Here is a 27,608-nt window from a genome sequence, read left to right on the forward strand (position 1 = left end):
CTGGAAAATTCTCTTTCAGAAGAAATGCTTGAGATTTTCACCATATAGACAAATTTTCTTCTGATGCTTTTTCTCTTCTTGTGTACAGTCGACCACCACTGAAAGAGGCACTTTGTTGTAATCGACTACTGTCTTTAACATAATCCATCCATATTACAGACAAATTCTTCCAACTGGTATCCTTTTCGAAGCGGTTGGTCCTAAGCCACAGGTGGTCAATCTCTGACTTTCTTCCACATCTTACCCTACATTTGCTTTCTTTTTACATGAGCAGCAGATCAACACTTTGAGAAAACTTTCTCAAAATTCTCAGCATTCCTCCAAACATGCGTCCCACAATGAAAGAAAGGCAAACACTTTTAAATTTTTTGGCAAAAAACTGCCAAATTTTGGATGCTGTTAGGCATAAAATCCTTCGTAATATCGTTGTATTTGATCAATTGTACTGCAGTAAATCACAAGAATTAAAAATCAATTTAGAAAATGTACGTCGTGTTTTTACAAGAAAGCAAGATACCTCGAAATCGTCATTTGTACATGCGAAAGAAGCTTAAGTACATTCCGAATTATCAAAAATTATGCGCGCATTAAATTAGCAGTGCCTCAGAAAAGGCTTCAAAGCTTCTTGATTTTACGAGCGCATAGTAACAGCCAAAATTTGATTTGCATCCCATTGTAGTAAAGTTTGATAGAATGTATTCACCAAGAGAAATGCAGCTGTTCTAATGTCATTAGAACCTAATATGAGTATGAGGTGGTTTATTATATTTTCCAATAAACATAACAAGGTTGCCCATTTGCGCTTATAGATGTTTTGTAATATCATATTTTTTTACTATTACTTAAAAGGTTCCCCCCCCCCTTTTATATGTGAAATGTACCTTTGGATGTTTTGAAATATACGCAAAATTGTGTTATTTATTTGTAAACATTTAAATAAAATGATTTTCTCCCGTTTATATATATTGCATATTCTCCAATAATCTTAAATGTCAAAGTTTTGTAATGAAAGTGGCGATGCTAAAATATCTTTAAAAAAAGTTGCTATGATGTACAAATAATGCATGCGACCATAACTGAATTCAAATTGCAAAACTGGCTTATAATTTGCCCGTCAAATTCTATTTTTATACTTTGCTTGAGCCTGAATTATGAATTGAAGTTGATTCTTTCCCCCTAGAAAAATAATTCAGAGCATTAAAAGTTATGTCTTTAGTGTTCTGAACCCACTCAAAGCCAACAAAGTGGAAACTTTTGTTGTATGAGTAGAAGAAATAAAATAAAAAATAAATTAATTAAAATAAGAAATTAATTAACTTTACTGTTTAATTAAAATTAATACTTTACCAACAGAGAAAAAATATTGATTTTTATTCTTGCATTTCTTTATCAATATATACTATTCTTTTTGTCATTGTTTATTACTCATAATTAGATATGAAATGATCATTACTTTACTTTGTGAGCATATAAAAATGTGTGCATTTCATTTACTGATAATAACTTTAAATCAATTTCATAACTTCTATAAAAGCAACTTCGTGTTCTATACAAATGCATTTTGGTTGTGAAAGATTTATATAAAGACAAATATACATAACATGTGTATTACAAACACAGAACACAAATAGCAGAAAATCTTTATTTATTCTACATATCTTATTTCCGTTATAATAGAATGCCAAACAACGTTGCTACAATACTTTCATAATATTGTACTATGTTCAGAATATCGAACATTTTGGAGATATACAATATCTTGTGCTTATAGGAACTTTTTAAGTCATATATTTTGATAAATGTTATATATTTTGGAACTTTTTAAGCTATATACTCTGCTGTTTCTGATATTAATAAAAATTTGAAAAAGTTATAGAAATTATTATTTTCTATGCAATTATGAAAATAATTATTCCATAGAAAGTTTTTAAGAAATACCAACTTAATAATCTAAAATTTAGATTATCTTTTTTATTAAAAACAGAAAAAATTGAGTTAAATTGGCATAGAAAATATATATGTAATATTTATAAATAAAATACATTAAACTGAATAATAAAATCAATAAAAATAATGAGTTGACAATGATAAAAATACATTTAAATGTAATTTATCAAAAATAGCACAGTATTTAAAAGTTTGAGAATAGATATAGGTTCAATTCTTTCATTTGGTCTTATAAGTAAAAACTTTTTTAATTATACGCACTACAATTAAAAAACTGAATAGTCAAAGAAATCGATTCAACTTCACATGATAAATGTGTAATTAATTAAGATTTGGAAATCATCATGAAATTGTCTTTCATTACTTAAAGAATAATTCTTCAACTGACTGAAATAATCAATTTTTCGGTTATTGTTTTCTTAACTAATTTAATTCTAGTTTTAACATTAGAATTTTAATAAAATAATTTCTTATTGTGAGTTCTTAAATTTTTCATATCATTCTCTGTTTATATTAGCATTATTGAAGTAATTTTAAACTGAATTGTATAAACCATTTTGGATTTTTTTTTTAACAATCTGTAAATCTGTGTGTTTATCAATATGATGAAATCTTTGAACTTATAAAAACTTTTGAACCAAACTTGTATACATTTTGAAAAAAGAATCAAGATTATTAAGCAGAAGCCGTTCACATATAACTATAATCTTTTGTATTTACATTGTTATAATTCAGAGCTCATTTTTTTCAGTTTATCAAGCTTACACCAACAATTTTAGATATTAATGAGAGCAGTATTTTCATAGTGGCATGCAGTGCAACATTAAATTGCATACTTACATGATATCCAAAATTATATTTATCACAAGATTATTGTAAACTACCTAATAAAGATCTTTTATGCAATATGGGCTTTCTTTACAAAGAGAATATATTAAATATATCTTGTAAATATTGTACAAAAGATAGAATAATACACAATCATATTTATTATATCTGGTCTGCTTGAATAAAGTCTGAATCTATGCAATTTTTGGCTACCAGCTTTTTTGAAAGATCATGGTCAAAAAAATCTTAGAAATGCAACTTTAAAAAGTAGTATTCCACATCACATATTAAAAATTTCAAACTGGCTGCTTTGTGTGTTGAATCCACCATTTTAAGATATCTTAGAGTAAACTGCAACTATAACCATCTTGTAATATTACATCAACTCATATTTGAAAAGTCAACAAAGTATATAAATGAGCAATTTATCAGTAAAAATATGGCTTGCTATGATAACACTTAAAATTAAATTTTTGTTTCTCCCAAATGTTTTTACTTATTAAAAGAAGTTCCATAGTATACTGTTTTTTTTTAATGTATAGTTTTTTGTTCTTTAAATATGAACATTATTTATTACTAACATACATATTTGTATTAATGTAGATTGTAGCAAATGAATTTAAGACAACATAAAACATGTATTCACATTTTAAAATTAGTAAATGGATATATTTCGAAAATTAAATGAACTGTGCCATTAACTCATTTAAAAAAAATGAAGAAAATCTAATAAATGAGAAAAACATTTAAGTAAAATACAAACTATGAGTAATTTAAATAATTTAAAATTCTAGCAGAATGATTCATATACAAAGAATTGCATGTCTATTTGATATTAATTCTCATTACATTTTACAATATTCTATTGGAAATTACTTCCCAGGTGTTTTTATTTTACTGAATGCTGAAATGATAAACAGAATGAGGAAATAAATAACCAAGAAAATTTTAAAATTTTCTAACCAAAATGTGTATTTTATTGTCAGAAGAAAAGTTAATGCTGTATCAAAAGCAGACTCATTATACTAAATAAATTCAAGAAGATCAGAACAAGTTTGTAAAAAAATCTCATGGGAGTTAATTAAAATGCAATATTAATAAAAGCACTTATATATATACTTTCCTAGTAATCAATAGCATTATCTATATAATAGTAGTCTTTCTTTTTATTTACTGCTAAACTGGTTGGTTGTCATTTATTTCATTGTAGTGTGTGACTGAAAAATTATCATTTTTATGGCAATTTTGAATTTTCCCAAAGTTTCATTAGTAATCAATTATTTCATTTTGTTATATCTGAAAGGAACAAAAATTCACTTTAGCAAACAAAGGACAGTTATACTAGGAGTTAGTAAATACAACAAATGATATATTATTAAAAAATACAGATAGTATGAAATTTATCTATTTATTAGGTTTGTTTTTTTGGTGTATTTAGGTATGTTGAATGTTACGACTTTTCGTATACAATTTCACATTATTCTTTAAATATTTTTGTTTCGTGGAAACAAAACAGCAAGAGAAAATATAAAATAATCTATTAGTTGTTGTGTGTATTCAAACTATCTATGAATGCAGAAGTACATCTGAATAAATACATACATTTTATTAATCTCACTTAAATACATATATTTAAAAATATATAAAATAGATTATGACTCTTGAGAAATTGATTCAATCCCCCAACGATGTATTTAGTGAAAATAAAGTCTCTACAGATGATCCAGATGAGTCGTCATCAGAATAAATGGTGATATCATTATCATCTTGTCCTAAATTTTGTTTTGTGAAGAAGAAAAAGAAAATAATATAAATAAAAATTCAATAATTTTGTATTAGAAGAAAGAAAAAAATGTATTCAGAAATCATTTAAGTAAAATAAAGGAAAAAAAAATTCTATCTAAATAAAGCATATTATAATATATGAAACTGAAAAAAATAAATAAATAATAAAGTTAAAGAAATATATATTTTATATAGTATCTATTTATTATTATTAACTTGTGAATGACTTTCATAAAGTTATTGATCTGAACAACAGTTTTTTTGATGAAATAATTTCCACATTATGTGTAATACCATTAAGAGGGAACACCCGTAATGAATATAGGCCTCATAATTCTGCTTAAGAATAATAAATACAGAAAGACATACAAATTTTTAAAAAATTAACATTATAAATTTCAAATTACTGAAATTTGATGCATTTTATAAAAAAAGTCTATTGAATCACAGATTGGGGTAGCTTCAAAGCCATTTATACATATTTAGTTTCAGTTAAACCTGAAATCCATATAATGGTAGCTGGTTTTGAACTGAATATCTATGGCCAATTATAATTAGATAATTGATCATAGAACGGAAATAAACACACCATTTTCACCACGATCATCATCTTCATCATCATCATCGTCGTCATCATCCTCTTCATCTGTTTCTTCTTCACTATCTGTTTCGCCATCCTATAATAATAAAAGTTATTTAAAAAAAATTTCAATCTATAATTAAAAATAATGAAGTAAACAATATCTATTCAGTAAATTTCAATATAAATTCCAATATGCACTTTTCTTTTTTTCTTTTGCTGGAACTAATAAAAATCATTAAGGGAATAGTTTGTTAAACTGATAAATACTAATAAAAATAAAAGATTTATAATAAGGAAGATTTATTAGCATGCCAATACTGAACTCCAGTATTCATGAACTTTCAATATTTCCATTTCCTCCTTTTGTTTCAAATTATCTATTTGAAAAAGCTTTCATCACTTTATAAAATTAATTGATAATTTGTAATGCTAATAATTTATCCAATATTAAATAATATTTTTAAACACCAACATTATTGGTCTTTAGTTTCATTAAATAAACAATATGAAGATAAATGAATATTTCAGGCATCAGTAGCAATAATTCAAATAGTTTTGAATTCAATGAAGATGTTGAAAAAATTAATCAATAAGAGATTGATATTAAAATTATAAATTAATATAAAAATTATGATTTGGAAAATGGGGAGAAAACTTTAAGACAAAAAAAAAAAAAAAAAAAGGTACTGCAGAAAATTCTAAAATACTGAAGGAAATATGAGGAATAGTGAAGTAATAAAAAGATAGGTAAACTTTAAAATCCTTTCATTATGCAGTGGATATTTTTAATTCTAAAAGGGCCTAAAATACTTACTACTTCATCTACTTCTTACTACTTACTAAAAAACTACTTACTTCATCACTTTCCTTTGTTCTTCCAATTTCATATAAACGGCAAACACTATTTACACCAGGGACAGCTGGGAAGAACTGATCATAGTCTTGAAACTGGGACTAAAAAATAAAATAAATGTATGACAAAAATTACCGTAACCTTTCGATAAAATTTGTTAACATTCTGCATATGTTCTAAGAATAATAAAAACCTCAAATAAGTGCTCACCTCTATAGTGGAAATATATCGTTCACTCCCGTCAACTGCTAAATGGAAGACTTGTCTTTTAACATTCACAGTAGCTAGAGGGGAAGAAAAAAAAAAGAAAAAAAAAAAAAAGAGAAGTTAATTCAGTTTCAGAATAATAAAAGAAACTGCCATATTAAATTTTATTACTTACTAATTTCATAAAATATGCTTTATATTCATAATACAATTCTGGAATATTTTAATTTGTTGAATTTAATAAATGTTTGACATATATAAACTCTAAGGATAAGAGAACTTTAAAAAATAATTTGAATATTTTGATTACAATCTCAAAATTCGGTTGATCTTCATTTTAAATTAAAAGTTATGATGCATTAAAAAAATCTCTTTAAAGAATCAGAAGACAGTAAATAATATAGTTTAAAAATTATTAATAAAAAACAGTCTTCATTAATCATAATTTCGAAACAACAATGCAAGATATTGTATTCTATATTACAAACTAAATCTATTCATTTACAAATATCATATATTAGATGAATAATGCAGCCAGTCACTTTTTTTTCTGAATAATAGTTAGCGACAGAAAAAAAAAATGTAATTTTTGTTTAAATAAACTACACACACAGAATCATCTTACCAATAGGACTATAATCATATGCATCAAATGTGTAGAAACAATTCATCTTTTCATCATATTCAGGAGCACTATAAACTAAAATAAATATCTATTGTAAAGTGATGCAAAACATTTTAAAATGAAATTCAATAATAGACAATTAAGAGAAATGACCATTTTAACTACTATTTGATTACAATTTCACATATCAATTCCAAGTTCACACATTATTGATTATCCTTAAAACATCTCTTTGATAGCACGAAACCTTTGCAGATAGTATAAATTCAATTAGCAATTATTTGACCCTATCACTACTGCTCTGTGCAATTTCTATATTGGCAGATCGATTTCTGTTCCAAACAAGGAGCATAGGATGTAAAATGAGATATCACCTTAAATGCTGCATTCTTTATTTGAAACAGAAATTGATATACAAAAATAGAATTTGAATGGCCAACTGGAGTGTGTCAGTAGTGAAAAAGTGGCACCATTACACATGAAAGATAGCAAAGTTGTAAAGCTAATAAAATGCAATGACTTAAATGTCTTTTATAATTTGAAGTTTAAAAGTGTTTTTTTAAAGAAAATCTTGAACATTAGAATTTTAATTGAAAGAGAATAAACATAATTCATAATCAATGGTGAATTAACTGATCACTGAAGGCAGCTAGCTACCAGTGTAATAAAGGATGTATTAGGATGCATAGCAGGATATATATATATATATATATATATATATATATATATATATATATATATATATATATATATATATATATATATATATATATATATATATATATATATATATAAGCAATACCCAGGTATTATTTCTATCAGATTTCTAACAGTAAATAACTATAGTAATTGACTTTAGATATGTTATAATAAGCAAAATCTTTTTTTAAGCCACATATATATAACAATAGTTTTGTTTCACTGAACAAATGTTATCAGCATTAAATTGCTAAAATGATGATTTAAACATTTCAGTTAAAACAATTTTCTTCTATCTACACAAAAGGCAACTTTTTAATGAAAATTGTTATTTATTAATCACATTTTAGTACAGTTACAATCCTGTTCCAATAAGACAATCCACAACATCTTTTCAGAAAAAATTACATTACTCATAAATTCTAATTCATTTTTTAAAATTATTTTATAAACTTACGAATTTTATAAGTTTCATGTTTTTAAAGATGATTCCTATTAAATAAGGTATTTATAAAACACCATTAAAAAAAAATCAAGCAATTTCTTCAACAACACATGAAATTTAAAACAAATTTCTGTAATAGGATCACTCTTTTATAAGAGTTCTAAAAAGCAAATTGGAATTCACCTCTGCATTTTAATATCTAACAGATTTTATATGTTTAAAATTCAAGAGACATTTGTGACAGATTAATTTTAAAAAACAAATTCATTCCTGCAAGTTTAGTTACAAACTTTTATTTTAATAAATTTAAAGAAATTTAACATGCACAATTTCTTAGATAAATTATTTTTCATTATATTAGTTTGTAAATTCATTTTTTAATGCATTTTTTGTTGATTAATTCATAAAACTAAAAAACTCCATTATCTATTACATTCAAAAAATATTTTTTTTGTTCTTTTAATAAATATAAGAGATATATTTATAAAATTTTTCAGTAAAGTAAAAACTACAATTTTTACTAATTTTTGAAAGTAAAAGTGTAAGCTTAAAAAAATTTTTTTTTATTTTACATTTCTTTTTAAAAAATTCTAAATCAAGTTGGGGTATTTTTTATTGCTGTTTTTCATAAATAACATGATTTAATAGTCTTTGATTGATCTTACAACTATTCACCATATTCATGTTAATAAACATGCTTTGGAAAATTTTGGTATTTTTGCTGACTGATATTGTTAAAGCTTTAAGTTCTCATTGAGTAAAAAAATCTTATATTATATACATATAATGAAAACTTAGATAAGACAAGAAATTATTGCATAATAATTTCAAAATGAACTAAAATTGGACATTTTTTAATAAAAGTACATCAATATTTGTTTTTAAAAATATATTTACCTCCATATATAACTGTTCCTGGCTGGTTAAATATAACTCTACATTGATCTAAGCCAACAACAGTACGCAACAGCTTAAAAGTTCGAATATCCCACTGGTATTTGAGTTAAAGAACAAAGGATTTGCTATTTTGAAATCACACACATGGTACATTATATTACAATAATTGACTTACTTAATATCATACACAAAAAATGGTTAGATAAAAATAATAATATAGTAAATCAATATCAAAATGATAATAGCAACTTAAAAGAACAATATACTTCTTAATGAAAATAACTACAGAAGTTTTTTTTTTTTAAATATAAAATTATCATCCAATTGTGTTTTCAAAGGTAATTTCGAAGTTTAATACAAAAAAATGGGGGCGGGGTATACGGATACCACTTTGGACAAGTAATATCTTCAATCACTTCACAAATAATACTTAATAAGGAATAACAACTTTAAATTAATGCATAATGAAAGTAAAATTAATGATAAAAATAAAATTAGAATATTTTTATAAAATAATATTACTTTTAGCTACACACATGAACAAGGAAATTACCAACATAACTTTTTCTGAAAACTAAGTAAATGTTTTACCTTAACTATCTTAAAAACTGTTTTATTATCAGCAATTTTTTTTTTATTTTTTTTTGCAGGCAAACAATTAAATTTCATATGTACAAATATTACTAATTTAAAAAAGTTCTACAAAATATGGTAGCAAATATCACAAATAATTTCACTTTATAGGTGATAATAGTAGATTGTTGCATGCTTCCAAAATTTCTTTCAAGATCATCTTTGCTGCATGCATTCATAATATATTTCCTTTAATATTTCAAAGAGTTTACTAAGAGAGAATAAACAATACCTTTTTTTTGTTTGTTTGTTTAAAACTTTGTTGGTGAATTATCCTGAATTTTGCTCAGTTACTGAATCTTAGTTCAGTTACTCTTTTCTTATCATATTAATTGCCATTGACTTCCAAAATTATTTATGTTCAATAAAGTAATTCATTTTAAGAATTAGCTTATCTCCTAAATCTTTATATAATAATAATAATAAAATATTATGCACATTTATCAAAGTTAAGGTAAGAAATTGACAATAATGTAGAATTATAGATTTTCAACACTGTAAAGCTATCAATAAATTGATAAATACAAATTTATCAATAACAATGTAAGATACAAAAAGCATGAAAATATAAAAACATTTAAATTGATTGAATTCAAAACAGCTTTTCATAAAATATATGAATCTTAAATTACTATGCAAAAAAAAGAACAATATATATTTTACAAGCAAGATCATAACAAGAAATATTTTGAAATTAAAGCACTAAGAAACTTTAATTATTCATTCCACCTGTAAATTCAATATCATAGAAACTTTCTAAAAGGCTTAATAATACAAAATTATTAAAAGAAATTTGATGAAACAACATGCAGTGAAACAAATTATTTTTAATGAATGATTGATTAAAAAATAATTGAAAGCAAAGTAATTTTTTATTTAAATGTTTAATAATTAATAATGAGGATGATACAATAAATAGATAACTGATGATATCAAACTAAGAGAATATACTATATATATAAAAACAAACAAACAGCATACACTTTAGAAATCAAATGAAACAAATGGATAATTACATAATCACTTAATGTTTAAAAAAACAACAACTATGAAACAAGAATACAATGAAATCAAACAGAGACCACAGAAGAATATTAGGAAATAGATTCATGTAAATATATACTTTAGATTTAAGCTTTCAGGCAAATCAGTCCACCAAAAACCTATAGCAAAAACACAAATCATTTTCAATAACAAATTAAACATTCTCATCGATACATTAAGTAGTTTATACAATTATTTTGAATAAAAGCACAGTATTAAACATTCTCTAACCTTAAAAAGAAATATATTATGAAAAGGATACAATTTCAGTATTGCAAACTATTTCACGACCATTGGGATGAAAAACACCATTGAAAGTCGAGTTAAATTTATCAAGTTTGTGAATTATGCTCTTAGATCTCACATCAAATATGAGTCCTTCTGAAAGAATAAGTTCATCTGAATAATCAAAGGTAGCTCTGTTATTATTATAACCATTTCCCAGGCCTTGATTTGGAAATTCATCTAGCTGAGTACATGTAGCCGTGTCAATTATCTGCAAAAAAAAAAAAAAAAAAAAAAAAAAAAAAGGATTTTTCAAAATTAATATTAGGATATTTTTACATGATAATAATTATTAATTTTTATGAAATATAATCAGTTTATAAAATGCTTCACATGCAACATACTGATTCACAAAAAACTTCCGGTTGCATTTAAAATTGCAGGGAGTTCAGACAAATTTTAAAATCTTTAAAAGCAATATTATATATAACACATACAATAATAACACTAAATACTGCACAAGTAGAATTCAAGCGAAGTTTTTTCAAATGTTGTGGATTAACATAACATTTAGAAATAATACAATGAGATAATTGGTACTATAATTGCATATGTTTGAAAAATAATGGGGAGGAGTATTTATTAATTTAAACTCATAATAAATGTGATTAATAAGAACTGAGTCATAAACTATTAGCTATCAAGTTAAATCTGAACATTTTAAAAAGTAAAAACTCTAAAAATACTTTATTTACAAACTATTATTTATTATTTAAAAACACATTTTACTATTTATTTTCAACATGTTTGATTTGTTTCCATTTATTTCCAAATCTACTTGTTTGGCAATATTCTCCAGTCTCTAAAATTTGAAGACAATGAAACAATATTGTCAGCAAATTCTAAATCTTCTAACGCAGAACTGTAATGCCAATATATATTTTCATTTTTTAAAATTATGATATATTTTAATGCCCGTCTCCTTATCTAATCTATAAGAATTATAAAACTCATCCCAGACAGGACACATCCCAGTTTATGCCTGATATCAAATGCCTCAGGTGGGGTGCCATTTACAATAATTTGGCTCTAGTTCCAGAATACAGATTTGTAATAATATTGATCATTTTTGAAGAAACAATCTCTGTCAATGCTGTTAAATGTTTTATTGCAATCTATAAAATTTAATATATGTTTAGATATCTTTACTAACATTATTTTTTTTAAAATTTCACATTAAAATCAAGAATGAGAGATATTCAACAACAGCAGTAATAAAATAATAGAAAAATAAAATACTTACCACTGCACTTTGATATTTTGTACCAACAGCTCTACTAGATGTTGTTTTTGCAAATTCTAAAAACATTAGATCATCAAAACAATGCCTGAAAAAATTACAGGTATAGTTAGAAATGAATCGTACTAATACATTAATAAATAATTATAATATATAATAATGAAAATTGGACACATTTTAACAAAAATGTAGTTCAATTCTTTAAATTAAGATTCTGAAAATTACAACAACCTACAAAAATTTAACTATAATTTTAGTTTCAAATAAGATTATTTTTTCATTTAAAAGCTACAGGAGGACTATTTTGTTATATACCTATAAATTATGAATTGGTCAGATGACAAGCATTTAAGTTGACTTATAACTGTGTTAAAATTACATCTATAACAAAATATTTTAAAAATAAATAGAAATATCAGCAATAAAAGCAATGTCACAATGTGTGCGCATGGAAAATCTGCATGTAATGAATGTTTAAATAACAGCAAATTAAAAAAGTACTTACACTAAATCAATGCTTTCACTTAATTTCCATAATGAAGATGAACTTCTCTCGAAATCTGATGTAATTAATAAAGGATCGTGCTAAAAAGAAAACGAAACAACCAATTTTTAAAAGATACAATTATCAAAATATGTGGATATTCAAGTGTTATTTTGTTTTGTATATAATAAGAGGAGAAAGAGAGAAAACTATTTTTAGACATGGTGAGTTTATGTAAAATAAAATGTACAATTAATTTATAATCTCTTTAATCAAGAGTTTTTTATATTTTGATAGTATCAATCGAAAACAGGTTCAGTATCCCATGGGCCATTATAAATAAATACTTGAAAGTTTATCTTGGCTTTTATCATGATCAAACTTACCAGATAAATGCTATTCATATTTATTTCGAGATTTTATTTTTATATTAAATAAATTATTTTGCTTAATTTAAACATATATTTAGAGGTGAGTTTAATATCACACAACACTAACATTTAGTACATTTGACATTTAGCTAAAATATCACCAATAATAAGAAGTGTCTGGATACCTTGTTTTTAATCTAACAAACAAAAATAGATTTAAAGATAATGGAAAAAAACACCAATAACATTTCTGGGAAAGAAAAAAAAAAAAAAAAATGTGACACTAGTACATAATATTACAATATCTTATGATTTTAAAATTATTAGAAGCTAGTCCATAAGTCTTTAAAAGATAGAAAAATATGAATATAGCTATACAAAGAGCATTACTTCGATCGAAAAGTGCATTTAATGCATTAAAACATACACAAAAAAAATCAATACATCAATGAATTAGGCTGTATGTTTCTAATTTCAAAATAAATTACTTTAAACTAAAACTTTTATAACAAATAAAAAGCACAGTATTAAAATAGAAGTAGCATAACTTACTTTTGCTGCTTCTATATGAGATACATTCCAACTTCCATCCTTTTTATACTCTTCCTCTCCTGAATTTATATTAAAAACTTTCATTATTGCTCCTGTTGAATTTAAACCCATCCCTGTCAGGATTCTGGGACGTGGCTTGTCTGGACTGAAATTCTTTAAGAAGAAATAATAACTTTAGTTGCTAACACCAAATAGTGTTATTTTGTTTTATGTGTTTATAAGAAAGAGAGAGAGAGAGGGGGGGGGTCAATCTAGTTATGTATTTAGGCAAATCAATGAAATAAACAGCACACTTAATAATTTTCGATATAGAGAAAAAAGAAAACTTATTTGGAAAAATAATTGCAACATGCTAATTAAACTTTTAATAACATTCCATTATTATTTATGAAGCATAAGTATGCTAACACTCATTATGACTTTTAAGCAATATTTTATTTTTCAAAACTGTATTTAATAATATTCATTGATGTGTCTGCAATAAATTATTCTTGATTAAGAGCATAATTTTTAAACATTTATTTGACTTGTTATAAGAAAAACAAACCCCTTTTTAAAAGAATTAAATTCTGTTTATAATCACCAGGTGAAATGTAATTTTAACTTGATAAAATAACAATTGCACAATTTTTAAATGAAAATATACATAAAATTAATTTTTTCAAATATCCATCAGAAAATAATAAAAACTTACCAGAAAACAACTACTGCAAAAAGAACCTTCTTCATCTCTAAATGACCGTACGGATCGAAACCTACCATACATTAATTTTCTATCTAATGCTGCACCACCGCAGCCACCATTTTTAAATCCTATCTAAAAATGAAATATTATACATTAGAAAAAGTAAAACTAAAATTATAAAATTTTAAACCTAACTTAAATAATATATTATGTGTTGGATTTATTCTGTGTAACATGAATATATATATATATATAAAAAAAGACTTCATAACTTCAGACTTCATAAGAGTAATAATCTTCCAAATGATTAAAAAATTGATAATCATGAGAAGCGAGATAAAATCTACATATATAGACTTTACTGAAGCAAGTAACAGAATTTGAATACCTATAATATTAAATATGCATTTACAAAAAATAAATAAATGCTTAATCAAAATGGGAATAAAACAAATAATAATAATTTTTGCATGAAATTTAAATCCTTTTACTACTACTTCTGAGCTTGAAAGAATTTTAAAATTAATTTCTGGATGTATAATCAACATTATTTATACTACAGAGTAATTCAAAATGAATATAGCAATTACAAATGGCTATAACTATTTAATGAAAAAAAATTATCAATAAGATTAACACATAATGTAGACAGAACTTCATAATTTTGTATATGTCATAGATGTTGTATGTGACTTTCCTGGATCACACGGACAATATCTAGGCAGTAGTCCATTTCATGCCATACAATCTGAAGCATGTCTGCAGTCACTGATGCAAACACATTACAAAGGCATACTTTGAATTCTTCAATTGTTTTGGGCATGAGAAATTTTTAAATTCCATCTACATTCTGTGTTAATCTTAAGGATAAATTCTTTTTCTTTAAATAGTTATCGCTATATTCATTATGAATTACCCTGTATAATCAGTACCAGGTACTGATATATTTTTTAAATGATGTGTACTCTAAAAGCGGAGTTGCATAGAAAATATTGCAGTTGAAAAATATTAAACATGTAATTCTAAAAAATTACCTTTTGTTAGAATTTAGAATTGCAATAACATTTAAAAGAAAAGTCAACAATAAAAGTAGTTTTGATTCACGTTTCAATAAAAATACTAAAATATATATTTTTATTAATATTTCATTATTAGTTAATGCATTTTTTTATTTACATTTTCAGTTTGAATCAAAATTTTTCTGGTGGAATGGCATAGCAAAAATTTTCTCCATTACAAATTATGTCACAAATAATAAAAGTTTATGAAGCTGTGTTCTAGTAAATGTCTAACCAATTCATTGCATACATATCCATGTTTGCTTTAGAATAATATAAAAAAAACTCCTATAACATCATAGTTTGGGCATTAAGTTTAATCAGATACAATTCAACAATTTTAATTGTTTTCACCAATTATTTACAAATAAGAATAATTTTTTATTTTTAACTCATTGCCATTGATTGGCAGATTATTGTTATGCAATCTACAAACAAAGCACAAATAAGCAAGAATTTAAATTAACTTTTATTTACAAATTATTGGAGCTTATAGAATAATTAAAATATGAATTAGCTAGCAAATAAAAATTTAATTATACTGCAATATGATATAATAATCTTCTCAAAGAAAATAGGCATCAATTTTCTACTTCTCAGTATAGAAAAGAGTAATAAAAAAGCAGCATTCACTACCACAACAGCATTTCAGTATTTTTCCCCCTACTTAACGCCTACAACATAAGTTTTTTCTATATATATGTTGGGTTCCTATCAGTTCACAATGTTTTAGCAAAATCTTCAAAAATCATTATTATCGCTTTGGTTTTATTTTTACTTAAAATTATTCCTTATTTAGCTTCATATGTTTATAAATTATTTCAAATGCATACAAACACCAACATATTAATTAAAAGTATTACCTCTTTTTTCTGAATTCTTAGAAGGCAATTGAGATCTGCATTTCTTTTGTGCGTTGGTTCTGGACATTTGTGAGGTCTGGAAAGAGAAACAAAACATTTAGACATAAATCACAAAGAAAAAGTTCATACAACAAAAATTACCTTTTATACTTACACAAATAAATCAAAAGGTGGACAAGCAAGCATTGGATTTTTGCATAAAGCATGTTGTTTTCTTAAATATTCTGTAACTATAGAGTCTAAACTGATACTGGGTTGTGATTCTCCATAAGGAAAAGCAGAGCCCTGCCGTCTCATTGCAGGAGTTTGAACATAATTTCCTGAACAAGTTTGTGGTTTTTGCAAACGACTTGATGGAGGTTTTGGTTCAGGTGTCTAAAATATAAAACTAAGTTATTTGAACAGAATTTCATAAGAATGATCTAATTAGAGTACAAAAAAGTATGAGTGAAACAATTTTTGAGCATATTTAACAAATTTTGAAATAAAGTGAAAATTTTATTAAATAAAACAATTAATTCTGTTACCATACTAATAGTCTAAAGATCAAAATTGAGCAAACATAACTTTTTGCTCTTAAATATTACAATATATATATATATATATATATATATATATTCTAACAAGAAAACAAAAACATTATTATAATATAATATTTATCTTCAAAAAAACAATATAGATTTGACAAAAATATATTTAATAGGTAGAAATCAGCAACCTAATATGTAAGTAATTGTTATTAATTGCATTTATCTAACTAGCAAAAAAATGCTGGAATTTTACCCAACTGTAACCAGTAAAAAATTGGTCAAAAGCTTTTGGGAATTGGCTAATTTCTTTTTATTTCAGAAAATGAAATTAAATTTAAAAGTGATGCCATTTTTATAAATACAGCTGCTCTATTTCCCCATTTTTTAATTCCTTTCCAACTGCTTTATTAAACCCATGTTCAAAAAAATTGAAATTCATTTTAGAAATCAAACTTACTATGATCTATCTTTCAAGAAATGCTACCTTGGACTGGAAATCAAACAAATGAAGCAAAACAAAAATAATTATTCATAAGGATGATTGAAATAAATATTATTTATCAACTACTTACCTGAATTTTCTTATTGACAACAATTTTTAAAGGAACTGAAGGTGGAGGAATGGAAGTAACAGATGGTGTATTTTGAGATGAAGGACTATTACAGATTTCAATGTTACGGAATTTTCGTGATACAGGAGTGCTCTAAAAAATGGTAACAAATTAATACAAAAAATTACAATAGTACAGAATTGTTCTATAAAAGTTTCAAGCAGAGCCAATAGAGCTTTGCAATACAGTAGCAGCAGTATGTGATAATTCAGAAAAAAATTCTATCAATTAAAAAAAAAATTATTTTTCAATATTATATTACACATATGCACACAGACAGACAGATTATATACACAGATTATTAACAAATATTTAGATATTCTGGAAAAAGAATTGAAAAAGGAATTATTTAAACAATGTTTTGGCTTCCCTTTGAATAAATTATGCTGGTTCATTCAAATCCTAAAAACTACCAATTAAGGTATAAAATTAGAGAAGCATCTACAAGAGACAGTCCAATACATTCATCAAATTTTTTAAACAAGAAATCTACGTAAAACTAGCTTAATTTTTTACCTCAAAGAACCAATTTAAAAATAATTTGAAGCAATCCCCCCCCCCTTCCCCTCTATGCTGCTAATTAGCAACACAAATTCACAAAATATGAACCGTGAAGAATTTTTAAGGCATATTCTAGGATATTATTCCTTTCCTACATCCTATCAAAGAACTAAGGTAAGAAAAAATTATACTGAAATATAGACTTTTAATCACAGACAAAAAATTAATGAAAGACTATGACAACAAATGCTGTTTCAAGCAGAAATAGTTCAGAATAATTAAAAAAAAATTATGAGCTATAATGAAGATAAATATCCCTAGATTTTTACCTGGGGATAGTTTTCAATATTTTTTGAAGCTAGGAAAATGTTGAGGAATTAAAATACAATTTTCTAAACAAAGATAAAAATATTCAGCTAATTCTAAGATTGGCCTTTGGAAGCGTATTTAAAACTTTTATTTGAGGAGCATGGAAAAAATAATTCTTAAATAACAAAAATTATGAATTTTACTAGCAACTGCTTTTTTTTTAAATGGTTTATTATTATTACAAGAGTGACCTCTTCAAATTTTTCATTTCTGAAAATAATATGATAAAGTTTTCTTTACCACACTATTGCACCATATAACTATATTAATAAATCCGTTATAAATATTTATTGATCTAACAATTAAGAGTTACCAAGAGTTCAAATACTTACAATGGCGGTGTTTTTACCAGGAGTAACTAATGCATTTATGGAAGAAGAGATGGGATAAGATTTTTCGGACATTTCACGTTTTAATACATTGACAGTTTCAGAGAAACCTGCATGATAGAAGAAAACCATGATAAAGAAAATAAAATGGACAAGGGTGTTTTAAATGTTTATCAAATTGCAATACAGTGGAACCCCACTTAATAAGCATAATTTGTTTCCATCTTATAAATAATAATAAGATTTCATTAAACAAAAAAATTTCCCCCTATATGAATTGATATTAAATGAAATAAAGAGTTCCATTTTGCAAAAAATAAAAAATTTATAATAATGTAATTTATTATTTATAATGTGTGCTTTTTTTTTTACAAGAAAATTGTTTTAAAATATTTTGGATATGCTTCAAAATTTGGCAAAAATGAGACACAGTTTTATCTTTAATCTTAATTTCCAGTTTGTGTAGCTACTGCCTGATTAAAATGATGCTTCTCAATATGCAATGCAATAATTTTCCATGCTTTCAACTTTTCCCTTATTTTACTGGAATGTTGTTGTTCTGCCATAACTACAATTTCTACCTTGCCTGATACTCTCATTTGCAACTTTTTGCTCTAATAAAGAATACAGCTTAATAAGCTCTTTTGTAGTTCTAGGTATGTTCTTCCATCAACTCATCCAAGTTTTTGCAGCCCACTTTCTAATCTTAGCCAGACATAGAAACAAAAAATCTTTTATTAAGGCAACAAAGGGACTTGCTCAAGTCTCTTGGAGTCAGTTCTGACAATACTATTCAGCTAAAGATTTTTTTATGCAGAAATAAAAAATTGTATTAAATAAAACAAGCACTCAACAGATTAATACTCAAAATATAGGCCAATCCTTCACATGACATCTTGATGTCACCTCATTACGCATTCTATGAGATTTTAACACTTTGCTTTGCTCCTTATGTGAATGATTCGTTATTAGAAATGCTTGTTAAGCAAGATCTGACTGTATTTCATTCAATAGGCTTTAAAAAAAATCAAATTTCTTACCCATTGACTGTAAATGCTCTGCTATTAGTTGAAGCAGCTGAGATTTGTTATAAACAATCTTTGTATGAGCTACAATTTCTGATTTATTTATATTCAACATAGAAGATCCTGAACCACTAGAAACTGGAGCACCCGTAACTCTTTCAATGAGTTGGAAGCCATATTTACAAAATTCTACATGATATTGTCCCTTGTCCTGAAGAACTGGTTCCTTCATTAAATCTAAAAATAAATAACCATTAAATAAATAGACTTAAAATGTTTTGACTTTTGCAACTGAATAATTTATTTAATCTTTACCTAGCAACTGTCCATCTGTGATAAGAGGGAGTTTACTGATGATTTGTTTCACAGTCTCAGATCTTGCAAGACCACAAAGAGCCTAAAAGAATAACATTGTGAATAATGACATTAAAAATCAGTATTTCTTGTAAAAAAATTATATGAATCCAAAAATAAATGAAATTTTCTAAACTGAAGATTATCATCATAGAACTAATGAATTTATACTTATTCTCTCTATTATTTTTTTTAAGCATTGCAAAGGTTTGCCAAAAAAAAAAAATGTAACCATACAAATTTATTTTTTTAAAATAAAAATAATAACTAATCAGATTGAAATAATTTACTGAAATAAAAATTGCCTTAAATTTAAAGGACTAAATCAGAAAAAATTTGTTTATTGAACCATAAAATATTTCAAAATTAACAAATACATGGAATTACAGTTAAGGAATAAACAGCCTGTATTTTTCATCTAAAGATGGGAAAAAAGAAAAAAAAAAAAAAAAAAAAAAAAAAAAAAAAATGAGCCAGAACGAATGAATATCCATTGAGTTTAATGAATATTCATATAGCAAAGACGGAGCCCTAAATTTAATCCCCTCCTTCTTTATTAGTATTAGTAATAATCCTTATTAGTATAGTATTAATCGCCTTCCCACCACATTCACCAATGAAACTTATACTAAGAATTTATTTAAAAGTAAGTTTATAACTAAATTATCCCAAAATATGAAATTTTTAATACTTTGTAATAGAATTATTTGCTTTAACATTTTGGAAAACTGAAATTACAAATGACAACAAATATCTTAGAAATAAAGAAACAAAACATAGAAGAAACACCTACCTGGCAAGCTAATGCTCTAATAGAATCAGCATCAGTTAATGGTGTTTTAGTAGACAAAAGGTTTATTAAAACCTGAAATAAATTTTTAAAACATTTAACAACACAACCGCAATTTAAAATTATAATCATAAATTCCAAAAGAAAATGAAAGCTTTTAGTAATAAGACTGGATAAAATGCAATCAAACTTAAAGAATTGCAAAAATGCAATCAAGATTAGAGAATAAAAGGAAAAAAAAGTAGATATTAAAAATTCTTTAATATTTAATAGATAAATGCTTCTTTAAAAAACTGTATCTGTGATAACTTTCTTTCCTATTAATAAAGATGAATGTGCTTGTGTGTGTGTGTTGGAATCTGCAGCCCATTGGTCTACAGCTACCAAATTTGGTACATGTATACCTTGGAAGCTGGGTATTTGTACCTTGGAGTCATTTCTTTTGAAATTTTAATTAGAATTTTAATTAATCAAAAATTAAATCAAATTTCAACATTTTTGTATGATATTTTCCAAAAATATTATTGCATAAAAATAAAGTTTACACTGTTTCAAAATTTAAAACAATGCCTTTTAATTATACCAATAAATACTCAGGTGAATTTTCCCCCAAATTTTGGCAATTTTAAAAACATTTTTTTACTTAATTTCCAATAATAAATTGCAGCGTTATTTTGAAAAAAGAAAAAAAAAACATTTTCATATCATTTGATTACATGATTCTATTAATTTGATTCTGATTTTTGTTGGGAAAAAAAAAAAAAAAAAGACGAGCGATTCTGTTCAATAACTATGTAATTTACAAGAAAAATAAAAAAAGAAAATTTAAAACACTGCTAAATTTAGAAGATAAATGAACCAGATATTTATATTTTTAACAGAAATATAATATTATGGAACTGATCATCATTTGAGAAGTTCATGTACACACTAAACAAAACTTCAGTAAGAACATTAAAATAATATTGTTTTAATGTCAGACGATTTAGAGGAATTATAGACATGCCAACCAATATTCCTGGAGAACCAGTTGATCACATGAGGTGATTAGATAAAAATAAAATTATTATAACATCCAACTTTTTAGAAATCATTATTGTATATAAGCAAATTGTACTAACTAAAAATAAATAAAACAGAAATGAACTTACAAGAATTCCATTTTTAGTTCTTATACATTTGTACAATTTATTTAAACATTCTTCTATGCTGCGACTTAACTTCTTTTTGGGAGTGGATGAACTTTTTGAACTATCAACCTATTATAAGGGTAAAGTACTAATAAAAATACAGAAAAATAAAAGCATTCAAATAATATTAAATAAACTGATAGTACAGTAATATATTCATTCTTAATATATCAATTCTACTTGAAGTCTTCACTACATTTTTTTCTTCAAATATATACAAGAATGCTTTTAAAAGCATGCAAATTATATTTTAAAATATGTAAAATGCTCATTAATGAAATTCATAGGAATGCAACAAAATAGTACAAACATGCAAAAAAAAAAAAAAAAAAAAAAAAACTCCCATCATCTATAATTAAAGGCACAAGTTCTTTTACTTTAATGAGCATTTACAATAGAGAATGTTACTTTCACATGCATTCAGCTGCATCCTTAATTACCTATATCAAGTATATTATGAAATGCCAATGTAGTTAATAGTTATAAAATAATTTATAAATTCTATTTTGATGTATTTAAGTAATTTTTTTTAATTTTAAAACATTCTTTAGTATATTATAAATGAAAAAAAAACTTTAAAAAAGATATTCCAAATACTTTTAAATTATTTTAAACAAAAATTTATAAATTGAAGCCTATAGGTTTCAATATATAAAAATATATATTAAATTGTGAATATTTAGATCAACTACATTTTACTGCTTAAGTTATTACAGAAATTTGCACTGAAAATCAAAATTAAAAATTCGAAGTTTCATGGAAAGAAATTAAAGATTATACAATTAATAGGAAAAAAAAAAAAAAATGTATACATACTCTGAAATCAACAGGTCCATTTTTTTCTTGTTGCTAAAAATAATATTATGAATATTTTCATACATGCAAAAAATATAAACAGTAAAAATACATGCACATATGTTAAAAATTTAAAAATTATTTATTCAAATGTATTAGCACAATTACAAATTATGAGTATTAAACAAATGGCAATCTAAAGGTGAAAACATGCAGATAAATATATTAAAAATTCTTATTATTTTCAAAATAAATTAATAAAACTGAAATAATTAATTTTAATTACAATAAATGAATTAGAATCACATTACATGCAAAATTATTAAAATACAAAAATTTACTAAAAATCTATTATTCGATATCAATCAATTTCTACAAATTATTTGAAATCATATTTAATTTTTAAAGCTCAAATTTAAATTTTAAAGATTTTTTTCTATTAAGATATGCAGAAAATGAGTTAATTCCCAATCATTTTATAGCACATTCATCATGTTACATTTAAAGTTTAAAATTATCTTAAATTCAAAATATTTTTACAAATGTATAAATAGATAGGTTTAAAAAAATAGTCTTTAAATAATTTTTGTGTTTAATCAGGGGTGTTTGTGGGACCCCAAAAAATCCCCTGAAACTTTTACGGACTTACTACCGACATTTTGGAGTTTCGAGAAGGGGGGGGGGAGAAATGAAAAATTACAATTATGAAGTATTGAATGACCTAATTATAAAAGTTCAATGAATTACTTTTTTTGCAAAATTAAGACCTTCGAACCCAGGTCACGTGATCGCACATCTGGTCGAACGAAGTCTCTCCCTTTTTTTTTCTGCCGCGCCTACTTGCCGAAAAGAATCCAGAAGAGAATGTCCGAGAACCGGGGGAATGAGTCATAACTCGCAATAAGGAAAGATCAAAAAAGAAGTTTTTTCCCCCTTTTCACGCATTATCACTGCCTTTGGAGAAAGAAAGGAAAAGTTTTCACCACACACACTGACCTTGCGTTTTCTGCTTTCAAAGCAAACAAAATTACCCAGATCAAAATAAATAATTCATTATTATTCCTACTTCCTTTTGAACGACGATCCCCGGAATTTCCGGGTATCGAAGTTCAAAATCCCCGGAATTCCGGGGTTTCCCCGGAGCACAAACACCCCTGTTTAATAGAAAATTTGTATTTTTATAACCTTTTTTTCAGATTTTTATTGGTTAACTTTTAAACACTTTTTAATTATGTACACTATTTATTCATGTGTAAGGATTAAATTAATTAACAATAATTATTTAAATTTTTTAACAAAAGATTTATTATTGATGAGAATAAGCATAGTAAAAAATGTTGTTATATAAAAATGTCAAATAATCATAATCAAATAGATCAGAAACTATAAAAATACAAAAAGCATATTATAAAATTTTTTTGTACAATGCTAATGCTGGCTATGTGATGTGTATAAATATTTATATATTTAATTCTTAAAAGCTAAAAGATGTTAAATGAAATCTAAAATGGCCATTTAAAATTTCTGGAATTAAAAAAACTTAATTCTAAGACATAATATTATAGTTAAAGGATAAATTAATCAATAATATCTCCTAGCTATAATAAATTAATTCTTACAATAAAACTATTTATGTATCAGTTTTTATTAAAATATTCCATTTGACTATAGTTCTATGCCTTAGGCAGTTATAACAATTTCCAGATAATATTTTTAATATATTAAAAGTTAATATTTAAGAAAAAATTTCAGTCTAATAAATAAAGTCTAATAAATTAATTTACATATGTGCAAAATAATAAAATATTTTTCTAAAAAAAACATATACAATTTCTGCAAAATTTAACCAAAGTGGGAATTAATGAAGATACAATGAAATTGAAATAAATATTAGAAATTAGAAATTTTTTTAAAAATTTAAATTAATTTTTTAAAAGAAATTCTTAAATTTTTTTCTAGATATTATAATCCCCTTATGATAATTAAGACTAATTTACATGCATTCTTTCAAAAAAATTCCAAACACACATATCTCCCATCCCTCTTCCTTACAAAACTAATTATTAAATGTTAGGAAATGTGGACTGATGTAATATCGCCTTACTTGAGGTAGTTTGGTGCACACACAATTTATTATGGCATGTAGTGCACATCTTTGGATATCTGGAACTGGCATAACTTCTCCACATGCAGACATAAGAAGAATACTACAAAAAAAAAAAAAAAAAAAGTTCACACAAACATACAAATTTAATCCATTATTCAACTACAGTAACTACATAATTTTTATTATCAAATGCAAGGATAAATTAAATTCAAATAATTGCAAATAAAAATAACATGTAAAATAAAAAGTGAAGTTTTATTTATTCTATTTACCTAGTACTAACCCTGTTATGATTCATTATTACAGCCATTTTTTTCAGGTGATGTGATATAGGATTGTAAATAGCTTAATCTTGTTATTTACATAATTAAATTGCTACTAATAACATAAATGTGTCAATACTAGATAAAAAATTATTTTAAAAATTAATATTCTATCTTAGCACACTAAAATTACTCAAATACAAAAAATACTTCATATAATTTGCTGATTCTTTTCAGTTTTTTTTAAAGTATTTATTCAATTATAAATTATTTTTTATAGTAAAATTCATTTTTTTTCTTTCATGCCTCAATTTTGTTTTAAAATTTTCCATTTTTCATTAATTTTTAATTACGTGAATGCATTTTTATTAGAAATCTCGGGCTTTAAACATAAAAAAAATTCTATTTATAAAAAAAGAGGACACTATTTTTTTAAAGCCAGAAAATACCATAATTACAAATAAAAATCTCAATTCAAAATTATAATAAAAATTAATAATACATCCTTTATTATAAGCAATACTCATAAATTAAAAATACATCCTAACTGAAAGTAAAATAAAATAAAAATTAAATCATCAAATAACACACTAGATGTGATGACCATAGTTTTTAAAAATTATATTTATAAAGTTATTAAAAATCATGCTATATTTGTTTTAAATATTACAATGGAGTAATTGTAAAAAACTTACTCAACACCTGTGATGTGCATTGATGATGAACTTGTAACATTTTCACAAAACAGAAGTTGAACAGAAGTTGTGAGGGAGCAAATTTTTAATACATCTATAGCACCTTTCACTGTATCAGCTCTGCAATAAAAATGTATAGATTGTGTTTGTTTAGATTGTCCTTATACTTCCAAAATTTTTTTAAAAAAAAGATTTTTTAAAAATAAATTTTGATGATGATTTTGCAAATATGAGAAAACAAACAAATAAAACTGATTAAAATACATAAAATAACTTACCTTCCAGAATAACTGATATTAGCATATGAATTTACAAGGTCCAATAAAAACTTAATGCCCTGAAGATTAATTAATTTGTCAACTGGTTTCCAAGAAATATTAGGAGCTAGCAATTCACGCCAGTTTTCCATATAACGCTCAATGGTTTCACTTGACAAATCTATAGCCTAGAAAGAAAAAAAACATGGTATATCTTGATCATAAAAATTCTATTATGCAAAAAACAATATACCATAATAGAAAAAGAAATATAAAATACCAACCTTATATGGCTTCTTTTCACTTTCAGCTCGATCAACTTTACTACCTGATGAAAGTTGACGATCTACTTCCAATACCAAGTGAGCTTCAAAGTACCGTTTTAAAGCCCCACAAACATGCCTTGTAGTTTGGCGATTGGCAAATACTTGGTCATCATTATCTAACAGTTCATCAGCATTTTCTGAGACAAAAATGTCTAAGGTACTCATCTGAAAATAATGTTTAAAGAATTACATTTTATTTTAATAATCTGGAAACAACATATTTTGTAAAAAAAAAAAAAAAAAAAAACCTGTTGTTTCCAGGGTTGCAAATGGTAGTGGGTGTACTAAAAATCAAAATCCCAGACACATTTGGAACAATATTTTTTCTTTCCAATTACCTTATTTTATGCACAATTGACAGGAATGTATTAACTTCTCCAATTTATGTTACACATCATTTTTCCAAAATCAGCAAAAAAAAAAAAACAAAAAAAAAATTGTTGTGCGGCAATTTTTACTTTTTGGTTTCTGACAGGATAATAATTTTTAATTCATTCTAATAGTTTAATTTTTATTCAATTAAAAAAATTAATGTTTTAAAGATCAAGATGAGATGTATGGAAGATGATCACTAAGCAATCAATCATTTTATTAAAAATATTAGAATGTTTCTTTCTTTTAAGGAAAAGGAGGAATTTTATTCTTTGATTCCAATTAACAAAAGATTAACAATTTGATTTTGCAATTAATAAAACAATTTGCTTTTTGTTTGAAATTCCTGAGCTTTAACATTTCTCTTTGGGGGGAAAAAAACTCCCATAATATTTTCACAGTTCTAAGAGAATAAATGGAGCTTCTAATCCTCATATTACATAATGTATCTGATGTATTTTAAATGCTTTCGCAAACTGAATAACTCCAAAGTAATCCATTATTCACTATGAGAGAAAAAAAAAGTATATTAAATAGTTATAAAAAATTTATATATTCTAAGAAAATTTGATAAACATTCAACAGCAACTCTCTATTTATAAATAAAAATGCCTCATTGATAGTAATGATACTTACTGGAAAATAAGAAATAAATTAAAAATTAATTGCAGGGTGGTCTTATAAGCAATGCATACATTATATATCATCATCAGACAATTATCAAATCATTTCAGAATAAATGTTTGGAACTACTAGCACAAAAGACGTTTTAACTAATTGCAGTCATATTCTATAGAAGAAGAAAAGGCTATCACCTGTTTCGATTTCTGAAGAAAATATATTAAAGAAACACATATAACAACAAAAAAGAAAACTATCTGTCTGCAAATTATTATTATTATTTTTAATCTTCTCCTAGTGTTAGCCATAATCAACTTCACAATGAGTTTCTTAAATTGTAAATTACAAGTCCAAATGAAATTATAAGAAAAAATGTCAAGTATATCACA

The 27,608-nt window shown here is 24.9% G+C and overlaps 1 protein-coding gene across 8 annotated transcripts in view; it reads right to left on the reverse strand.

The window, feature by feature from the left end:
* Positions 1–4,362: 4,362 nt before the first annotated feature.
* Positions 4,363–27,608, reverse strand: part of LOC129965476 (DDB1- and CUL4-associated factor 1-like) — a 44,649-nt gene continuing 21,403 nt past the window's right edge. For 7 of the 8 annotated variants that reach the window (XM_056079389.1, XM_056079397.1, XM_056079435.1 and 4 more), the window contains 24 exons: positions 26,185–26,391; positions 25,922–26,088; positions 25,644–25,763; positions 24,683–24,785; positions 22,600–22,632; positions 21,745–21,852; positions 20,597–20,668; positions 19,765–19,846; positions 19,465–19,686; positions 18,428–18,534; positions 17,187–17,318; positions 16,239–16,459; positions 16,085–16,160; positions 14,173–14,295; positions 13,479–13,631; positions 12,577–12,656; positions 12,075–12,159; positions 10,809–11,042; positions 8,870–8,963; positions 6,829–6,903; positions 6,207–6,280; positions 5,999–6,097; positions 5,150–5,237; positions 4,363–4,547 (listed from right to left, as the gene is read on the reverse strand). In XM_056079389.1, the coding sequence (XP_055935364.1) occupies positions 4,450–4,547; positions 5,150–5,237; positions 5,999–6,097; positions 6,207–6,280; positions 6,829–6,903; positions 8,870–8,963; positions 10,809–11,042; positions 12,075–12,159; positions 12,577–12,656; positions 13,479–13,631; positions 14,173–14,295; positions 16,085–16,160; positions 16,239–16,459; positions 17,187–17,318; positions 18,428–18,534; positions 19,465–19,686; positions 19,765–19,846; positions 20,597–20,668; positions 21,745–21,852; positions 22,600–22,632; positions 24,683–24,785; positions 25,644–25,763; positions 25,922–26,088; positions 26,185–26,391 (2,853 nt within the window). In that variant the 3' untranslated portion in view covers positions 4,363–4,449. The remainder of the gene's footprint in view (positions 4,548–5,149; positions 5,238–5,998; positions 6,098–6,206; positions 6,281–6,828; positions 6,904–8,869; positions 8,964–10,808; positions 11,043–12,074; positions 12,160–12,576; positions 12,657–13,478; positions 13,632–14,172; positions 14,296–16,084; positions 16,161–16,238; positions 16,460–17,186; positions 17,319–18,427; positions 18,535–19,464; positions 19,687–19,764; positions 19,847–20,596; positions 20,669–21,744; positions 21,853–22,599; positions 22,633–24,682; positions 24,786–25,643; positions 25,764–25,921; positions 26,089–26,184; positions 26,392–27,608) is intronic. The other variant, XM_056079445.1, reaches the window with a different exon arrangement.

The sequence above is a fragment of the Argiope bruennichi genome, chromosome 1 (assembly GCF_947563725.1).
Source record: "Argiope bruennichi chromosome 1, qqArgBrue1.1, whole genome shotgun sequence".
In the NCBI taxonomy this organism is placed as follows: Eukaryota; Metazoa; Arthropoda; class Arachnida; order Araneae; family Araneidae; genus Argiope; species Argiope bruennichi.